The following is a 9,917-nucleotide window of genomic DNA, read 5'->3' as shown; positions in this document are numbered from 1 at the left end:
AAGCTATACCACCTTGGCCGATATACACTGCGCAAAACGTGCTATTATAATGAATATCGCCCTGGTAAATTATAAATATGTTATTTTTATGATATACGCAAAACACCCTGCTGATGTTCCAGTGGCTGCAATACTCCACCAGGATTTGAATCGATAAACAGATAGATTGAATTTTTAATGTGGTATTGATGGAGCCCAGCCATGATGGGAGTAATGGTTTACTCCTGCATTAAAGTGTTGTGTTTCACGATTGTCACAACACGCCGTGATTCGATTCTGATGTACGATACTCTGTCACAGTGCTGAAGCAGTTTTATTGCTTTTGGCAAGGGTTATAATTATATTCATTGTGCGGTTTGCCATTGCCTTCCCAGCAGTAGTTCGGTAAAACCATCAAATAAATGCAATAAAATTGTTTCCTTCACACATTAAGTTCGAGATTTTTTTTTCTTTCCCATGACTTTTTAGGAGTAAATGAGCCTAAGGAGGGTTTTTTGGTCACTTCCGGGAAATAGACGGAAGTTGCCGTGATGACGTTTTCAGATTAGCCAATCATCGTTTAGCTGACGGTGATTCATGAAACTCGCAGTTGCGGAGGCGGTTTTAAATCGTGTTCGGTCTAAGAAGAAGATTGCGCGGTAATTGTTTTTTTTTTTTTTTACCACAGGCTTGATTCTCAACTACGACAACCGAGACCCGAATCAACACCTTTAGGTTTTATCGTGTCAGAAAAGACGTCCGAGATGTTCGGATTCCGAGACAATTCTTTATTACACCAACAACTACTATTACTATTACTAACGCACCAACGCACCATTCTCATCCTTCATTATTCATACAAATTACGATGGTCATGTCACTCATGATCGTCGAGGTATCATTCATGACAGTTTTTCCAGCATTGCGTAAAGGTTTGTTCGGCTGCTCTCTTTCCTTGATTTCGCCTCTTTGCCCACAGGGATCCCGCGGGACCTGGAAGCACCATTGCATTGGCTGCGCCAAGAGAGGAAGAAGAAGAAGAAGAAGAAGGATTCAGGAAACAGAACGAAGCGATTTGAAGCAGTTTTGCTGTTCCTTTTCGCACCATGGCGATGCTCTTGTTCTCAGTGCTGGCAGGTAAAAAAAAAAGAAGCGCGTTTCGTTTTCTTCCTCGCTGTGGTATAATCTGTATATCTTGATTCCCGTGCAAGGATCGTTCTGCAATTAATGGAGTCAAAGTGATATCATTTATTACACCCCATCAATTCCTCTACTTCCCTCATTTTGCGTTTGATATCCCGTCCGTATCTCCTTCCTTCCTCCCGTTTATTTACTGATGCTTGGTTTTAAAATAGGAACTCAGCTACCTTAACCTTCAGTGTTGTTCTGTCTCCACAGTGGGTGCAGTCTTTGCAGAAACAGTATGTCAGCCCATGGAGCTGGACGAAACGTAAGTGTGGTGACATATTGGCATGTACCATAGCATTACCATAGGTGTGTGTTTGGGACAAGACAACGCTGACACCAGTCTGCTCAGTGCTTTAATGGTGAGTGAAAGGTGTGCGTTGAGCTAGGTGTTGGACAGGTCATGCAGATCTCCCCTACCCTGGAGGTCATTCATGAGTCCGTTGGGGATTCCATCTGCAATCCAAAAGCTGAAGTCTAATTCTCGTTGGACTACTTCACTTTTCAGTTCAGACTCGGTATCCAAATCCTTAAATCGCTGGTCGCTTCATTCGGCTGGATTCGTACACTTTTGCGGTAACAAGCTGGCAGCGTTGTCCACCAGATGACTCTGGGATGTGTCCATTGCAGCAAAAAATGCAGACAGAAGGAAGAAAAGCCAGCATGTATAACATAACCACAATGGGAGGAATGGGACTTTGACATTTATCAACTTTGTACAACTCCCCAGAGTTCATCGGTGACCACCTGACAAGCAGCCAGAACCTCTGGTCCCATTTGGGAATATTGCACTCGTCATGTAGCTCATTGATATAACCAAAATTGCCTAACGATGACTACCTCGTCGCAAAAAGACAATGAAGGGACACTGACCTCCTCCAAGGGTGACCTAAGTCTGTGCGGCCAAGCAGACGGAACGTGTGCCAAAAACGATAAAAACGGCACCTTCTCCAGTGAGGAAGAAGACAATCTCAACCTCATGATGAGACGGAGCTGCACAGAAGCAAAAATATGAAAAGGTGGCACCCACCCAAAAACTATGCTCAAGGCAATCTTAAAGAGGTGTAAAGGAGGTGAACTGGAGCATAGAGGAAAAGGACATCGTCCTCTAATCCAAAGCACATTCGTGGATGAGGGACACAGAGAAAAGGAAACGTTTAAACTCAAACAAACTGAAAACTTTTAAAGAGATTCACAAAATATCACCTTGGTGTGCAGTCGGTCACAGTCTGAATCGATAGTCATCGGAGTGTCCGACAATGGGAGGTTGTCTGGGGGTCATTGATATGAGCAAAAATCACAACTAAACTTACTCCTCGAAGCATGGTACAAGAACAAAAAATGGGATACATTGGGCACTGCGAGGAAACCATTCCACCAGCTTTTGGCTTCATGTTTACACTGTATTTGTGTTATATTTGTTTGGTCTTCTTCTTCTTATTACATCACAAGGCTGCGGGGTAGCATCATTGGCTGTTCCGCTGATGCAATGCCCCCCGTAGGTCAGGGCAGGATTGTGGTATTTGTTCATTGTGCCAGCGATAGCTCGCCTACTCATCACGAATGACACTGTCGGATCTTTAACATCCATCAACGAAGGATTCCCAGTTTAACGTCGTCAGAGGGATGCCACACACATTGATGAATCCGCCCTGCCTTTGAAGCTTTGGGATGACAGTTTATAGATGGGTCGGGATTCAAACCCAGGCTAGGCAGCTCGGAGGTGAGTCTGTGTACCTCAAGTCCAGGCCATCCTGCAAGCCTTATTTATTGCTTTGGCAATATACATGAAGCGAGACAATGGTGACATTATGAATGTAGAGTGAAAGGTTTTGATTTCTCGTGCAGTTTTTTTTTTGGGGCTTTTTTTGGCATTATCTATCTGAATGTACATCTTTCTCTTTTAAATTGCATGCAAATTTTCTTTCAGATTATTGGAACAGAGGAAAGATGGTGTGTGGCTCGTTGAAGTATGTATTTGTCGTCTTCTTCTTGTTTTTCTTATCTGCAATAGCGTGTTTTGTTGAACAGATTTTAAAATTGCTTTGTTTTATTTTATTAACTCAAAGGTTTAGTATGCAATATACCGAGTAGACTAATTAGACGCTATCTAATATGCTTTTAATGTGCCATGCTAGTTTTAACTGATTTTAATGTTCCATACTCTGTTACAGAGTATGAGTAGGAGAGATATTGCCAGTACCAAGACAAAATAAAAAAATTCCTGCCCTAACTAACTGCTGGAAAGACAATGGCAAACCACCCAGAATAACGCTTGCCAAGAAACTGCTTCAGCAGCACCGATGCTCTGTAACAGAGTATAACCACCTTTAGATGGTTATACTCTGTTACAGAGCATCGGTGCTGCTGAAGCAGTCTCTTGGCAAGCGTTATTCTGTTGATGTCGCAAAGTCGCAAAGATGGCGAGCCAATGCCCGCTAGGTCCGTACACCACACTCCAAGCTTCAGGAGCACCAGTGACACACGACAGCCAGGGAAGGACGTGCTGCAAGAGGAAGCATCCTGGTATGTCCACAGGTATACATCTTAACTGACAAATCGCCTAACCTTTAGATGGTTATACTCTGTTACAGAGCATCGGTGCTGCTGAAGCAGTTTCTTGGCAAGCGTTATTCTGGGTGGTTTGCCATTGTCTTTCCAGCAGTTAGTTAGGGCAGGAATTTTTTATTTTGTCTTGGTACTGGCAATAGCTCTCCTACTCTACGTGAAGCTACGTGAAGGACACTGGGGGGATATTTTATATCCACCAACTAATGCTGGCAGACGGGGTGCCCGTTTAACGTTCATCCGATGCACGGCACACACACATCATTGAATCACCCTGCCCGTGAAACACTGGGATGACAGTTTATAGGTGAGTTGGGATCCAAACACAGGTTAAATAGCCTAGAGGAGAGTGTGCACACGTCTTCGTCATCCTGCCAGTTCTTTATTTTAATTACTGCAGAGAATATACATTTTTCTTCACGTTGCTCTTCTACGAGACTTTATTTTGGAATTTCAACAACATCCCAAATCGGTGAATGCCCTTTTCATATTGACGTAACTTGTGCATCAACTGGAGTGTAATGCTGCCTTCCTTTATATCTTCAACATGTCTTCAAATTCTATCAGCTGTCTGTAAGTCATCTTGAATGGCTGTGACCCTAACACTGCTCTCTCTGAGTTTTCATTTTGGTTGTGATGGAGAGTAGAAGTTCAAGTAAATAGGGTGCAATTTATTTATTACATAAGCAAATATGGCAGAAATGTTGACCTGCTACTCTCTTGTATGCTGTATCCATGGGCGTTCCCTTTATTACCCTCGCCAGAGGAGAGGGTATTGCATTTGAGTCCGTTTGTCTGTTTCTCCGCACAGAATAATGTCGTGCGACTCCGGTTAACACCAGAAGGTCGCGGATAGGCCTGAACGGATTTATTCGGAGGCAACAACCAATACGGATTTTACTATGGTCGCGCAGGAGGAAGAAGGAAGGTGGAAGCTGCGTAAGCGCTTAACTGTGGACGGCGATCGAACCCCAACGGACACTCCGGCAGCTTCGATCCTGCAGGGGAAATTAACTCGACACGGGCACAGGTATAACAGGGAATAGAAAATAATACAAGGGTTTATTAAAAAGAAACGCAGGGACAGGAAAACGCGATAATAAATCTAAAGCTCCGAAACTGGGATCCCACACACCAGATCTCAAGCACAGACGGGGGAAAATGAATTACGAAAATAAATGTCTCGTCATGTAATTTGCAATGGGGATTGGCCTTATCTGTCCTGTCGTCTCGTCTTTGGCTGCCGTCCAACACGGCTCCGTTCGGCGCCGATGCACCCACGAGGTCCCTCGCTCCAGCGCCACAGCACCGAACACCGCTCCAAGCACACGCAGATGGCGAGCCAATGCCCGCTAGGTCCGTACACCACACTCCAAGCTTCAGGAGCACCAATGACACACGACAGCCAGGGAAGGACGTGCTGCAAGAGGAAGCTGCGCAAGCAAGAAAAACCCGATGTGCTATGAACTGCTGGATCTCCAAGAGCACGAACCGCAAAGAGAGCAAATGGCGTTCGGCGCTCCCTTAAATAACCTTCCCGCGGTGGTGACGTCAGCCCCGGCGCGCCACCCAATTAGTGCCCTCCACCGACTCGTTGGCTGGAGGTTCGCGCCTACCGTGCCACCCCAACACTCGTTCCCTGTAGTGTGGTCATAGCGCGTGCTATTCAAGGTGGATAGGCCTGCCGGAGGTGTAGGTGGCAGCGGCCATCATCGGCGGTGTCCTGGCCTGGTTTCCTTTCGAAGTCACTGTCAGGGAAGGGAATTATTTAATGTTGCGCTAGGGATCTAACTAAATGTCTACAGGTGTGCATTGCCATAAGGGTCAAAGGTTTGGCTACCAGGTGTGACACACAGGGGCGTTATTCTTTAATCCCTATTCTATTTAACTCACGAACGTCCTGGTATGTCCACAGGTATACATCTTAACCGACAAATCGCCTAAACACACAGAACTTATTACAGGTCAGATTCCTTACCGTGACAGACGAATACCTACCTACACAGATCTATCTGGCTCTACATATTGCTACCCCACCGACATAACAATAAATATGATTTTCTCTGCAACCGTTGGTCCGATCGACATGAAATTTTCACCATAGGTGCAAGTCCACCTGTAGAATGTTTTGATGATAATTATGATGTCATAGGTCACGTGGTTCGGCCGCCATCTGGGAAAAACTGAAAAACTTTGCACCTCTATAGCTCGGAAAGCGCTGAATAGAAAAAATTGAGACATGGCTCATTGTAAAGAACTCTCCATGGGGAATAAAATATGTTAATGATGATGTCATAGGTGCCTCCATTATGATGTCATAATTCGACAAGTACAAAACTTCATCCAATGAAGATGAAATTTCTTGAGCGCCATGTCGGCATAAACTGGTGGAGAAAAGAAAATAATGATGACGTCATCGGTCACGTGGTTCGGCCCCCATCTTGGAAAAACCGAAAAATTTGCACCTCTATATCTCTGAAAGCGCTGAATATAAAAAATTGAGCCATGGCTCATTGTAAAGAACTCTCCATGGGGAATAAAATATGTTAATGATGATGTCATAGGTGCCTCCATTATGATGTCATAATTCGACAAGTACAAAACTTCATCCGATCAAGATGAAATTTCTTGAGCATAATCAAGGAAGAAATTTGTTTAGAAAAAAATTATGATGACGTCATCAGTCACGTGGTTTGGTCGCCATATTTGTTTTAACACAAAAGCCTTAAAAACCACTGAAAATACATCCTGGCGAGGGTTTGCAATCTCAGATTGCTCTTTTTCTTGTTTTGTTTTACACCATGTACACCTTCCATCCCCCCCTCCCCCTCCACCACAAACCTCCCCCTACCCCTCATTCATTTGAAATAGATGGCCCGAGTTGGTTTAGTATTTTTGGCAAGATAAGCTCCATTTTCTTTTTGTGTTTAGTTCTATGCTCCATGGTGCGGACATTGTAAAAGTTTGGAGCCAGTTTGGAATGAAGTGGCCATCGAGATGCAGGCTTCGATGTCCCCTATCCGGGTTGGAAAGCTAGATGCCACAGTTCACACTGGTAAGTACTGTACCTTCAGAAAGTATTCACACCATTGACTTTTTCACATTTTTTTGTGTTACAGCCTGAATTTAAAATGGATTGAATTGAGATTTTTTTTTTGTCACTGATCTACACATGCATGACACCTCATAATGTCAAAGTGGAGTTTTTTTGTCCCTCGTCACCGTGGAGCGAAAGGGGGACTATGGTTTTCCCCTCCGTCCGTGTGTCCGTCCGTCCATCTGTCCGTCCGTGCGTGCGTGCGGGCGCGAAGGACCGAATTCTAATTTGGTGTGTTGGTTCAACCCACATCAAAATCCAAGATGGCTGCCGCCATGTATGTCTGACGCCATGAATGTCTGAACCTTGTGAGCGGAATATCTTGAAAAATAAGCGAAGTACCAACTTCTAATCTGGTTTGTGGGTGTATCTACGCATAAGGAAGAACGCTATTGAAAATTGGGTCGCCACGTCCAAATCCAAGATGGCCGCCGCCATGTATGTCTGAACCTTGTGAGCGGAATATTTTGAAAAATAAGCGAAGTACCAACTGTTAATCTGGTGTGTGGGTGTATCTAGGCATAAGGAAGAAAGCTATTGAAAATTGGTTCGCCACGTCAAAATCCAAGATGGCCGCCACCATATATATATGTCTGAACCTTGTGGGCGAAATATCTTGAAAACTAAACGAACTACTAACTTCTAATCTGGTGTGTGGGTGTATCTACGCATAAGGGAGAACGCTATTGCAAATTGGGTCGCCACGTCAAAATCCAAGATGGCCGCCTTGCGTCTTCCACTTTGTCAACTCACATCACTTCACCGACATGGGACCTAGGCGTAATGCTTGTTTTAATTTTTAACAAAATGATCAGACCGTGAAAAGCTGAAATGTCTTGAGTCAATAAGTATTCAACCCTTTTGCTATGCTACTCCAAATTGAGCTCATGTGCATCCATTTTCCTTTGATCATCCTTGAGATATCTCGACAACTTGATTGGAGTGCATCTGTGCCTCATGATTGAGAAAGAAACACACCTTTTGAAAAGGTTCCACAGTTGACAGTGCATGCCATAGCAAAGATTCTACCGTGAGGTCCAAGGAACTGTCCATATAACTCTGAGATGGAATTGTGAGGAGGAATAGATCTGGAGAAGGGTGTAAAACAATATATCGTGTTGAAAGTTCCCAAGAGCCTTCATTATTTCATTATTGAAAACTAAAATTGAGACATGGTGACCTTCATTATTAGGAAATGGAAAAAATATGGAACTACCCAGACTCTTACTGGTTGTCTGACCAAACTGAGCAACCAGGCAAGAAGAACCTTTGTCGGGGAGGTGGCCAAGAACCCAATGGCTACTGTGACAGAACTATGGAGTTCCTTGGCTGAGATGAGAGAACCTGCCTGATGGAAAAAAGAGAAAAATGACCACAGTGTGGTCATCAGCTGCGACGTGTAGAATCATGAGGATATCCGTTGCAATATGTTCTTACCTCATACCAACGCACGTCCGAGTGTATGCGCATGCGCTATTCAAAAAGGCACCCCAACAACAAGAACAACAAAGCGGGCCTTTCATAGAGCTGCTCGTCGCAGCTAAAAAGTCTCTGCAGCACTTTACAAATCCAGGCTTTGTGGGAGAGTGGCCAGACAGAAGCCACTACTGAGAAAAAGGCACATGACAGCATTCCTGGAGCTTCCAATGAGGCACGTGAAAGACTCTGACTCTAAGAGCATGAGGCAAAATATTCTGCAGTCTGACGAGACGAAAATGTAACTCTTTGGCCTGAATGCAAAGCATTACGTCTGGTGGAAATCGAGTACAGCTCATCACCCATCAAGCACCATCTCTACTGTGAAGCGTGGTTGTGGCAGCATTATGCAATGGGGATGCTTTTCAGTGATAGGGACTGGCAGACTTATAAGGATATAGGGTACAATGAATGGAGCCAAATACAGGCAAATCCTTGAGGAGAATCTGCTTGAGAGTGCAAAAGACCTTAGACTGTGGTGAAGATTGTTGTTCCAACAGAACAATGACCCCAAGCATACAGCCAAAGCAACACTGGAATGGCTTCAGAACAAGAACATGAAATTCTTTGAGTGGCCCAGCCAGATCCCATTGAGAATCTGTGGAAGGACTTGGAAATTGCTGTTCACTGATGCTCCCCATCCAACTTGACAGAGCTTGAGCAAATCTGCAAGGACGAATGGGACAAATTCCCCTAAATCCAGATGTGCAAAGCTGATGCAGACATACCCGAGAAGACTCAAAGGTGTATTCGCTGCCAAAGGCACTTCTACGAAGTATTGACTCAGGGGGCAGAATACTTATGTAAATTCGATATTTCTGCATTTCGTTTTCAATAACTTCGTATAAATGTCTAAAAATACGTTTTCACTTTGTCATTATGGGGTATTTTGTATAGATCGGTGCCAAAAAAAATTAAATGAAATCCATTTTAAATTCATGCTGTAACCCAACAAAATGTGAAAAAGTCAAGGGGTGTAAATACTTTCTGAAGGCATTGTATACAAACTTGTTTTTTTAACTTTAATTTTCATTTGTATTGTATACAGTACTGTCTTTTATACGCAGTATCTGCCATTCACACAGCTTTTATACCATGCACCCTACGTATTCCTTAATTATCCTGTTTGATTTTGAATTTGACACGACGCACATTACTAGAATACAGTAGTTTAAAACAAGGTTTGTAGTAGGTAAAAGTGAAAATAAAAGTTTCCTTGTTTCATTGCACTTTTATTTGTTTGCAGGTGTTGCCTCAGAGTTTGAGGTGCATGGCTTTCCAACAATTAAAGTGTGAGTTTTTATTTTTGTCGACATCAATAAATAGCGTATTTGTGTTTCTGCATGTGGGGTCATGCAGTGTCCCTTGTCGGTCCAAAATAAGATATCTTTTTCAGAACAAACCAAATTATAAACAGCTTGCACTTTTCGACCTTGCTTCATGTTGTGAATTTATATTGTTTGTTTAGGCTATTAGCACTCGTGTATCCCAGTGTTTATTGCACAGTCGTTCTCTTATTGCCCTTTTCTCAATAACTGGATTTACCTTTAACCTGGGCTTGGAAGAGTATTGTCTCAATAAAATCTACATAGACTGTATGTGTTTATATATT

The 9,917-nt window shown here is 43.5% G+C and overlaps 1 protein-coding gene across 1 annotated transcript in view; it reads left to right on the top strand.

Annotated features, from left to right (window-relative positions):
- Positions 1-567: 567 nt before the first annotated feature.
- LOC137433993 (protein disulfide-isomerase TMX3) overlaps positions 568-9,917 on the top strand; it is a gene marked incomplete in the record, with an annotated part of 101,025 nt that continues 91,675 nt past the window's right edge. Inside the window, 6 exon segments of the mRNA XM_068126560.2 lie at positions 568-638; positions 959-1,116; positions 1,378-1,429; positions 3,095-3,134; positions 6,664-6,787; positions 9,552-9,597. Coding sequence (XP_067982661.2) covers positions 1,086-1,116; positions 1,378-1,429; positions 3,095-3,134; positions 6,664-6,787; positions 9,552-9,597 — 293 coding nt within the window.

The sequence above is a fragment of the Myxine glutinosa genome, chromosome 10, assembly GCF_964187855.1.
Source record: "Myxine glutinosa chromosome 10, kmMyxGlut1.1, whole genome shotgun sequence".
Taxonomy (NCBI): Eukaryota; Metazoa; Chordata; class Myxini; order Myxiniformes; family Myxinidae; genus Myxine; species Myxine glutinosa.
Note: the sequence above shows the minus strand (reverse complement) of the source record. Positions and strands in the feature narration are given on the sequence as shown.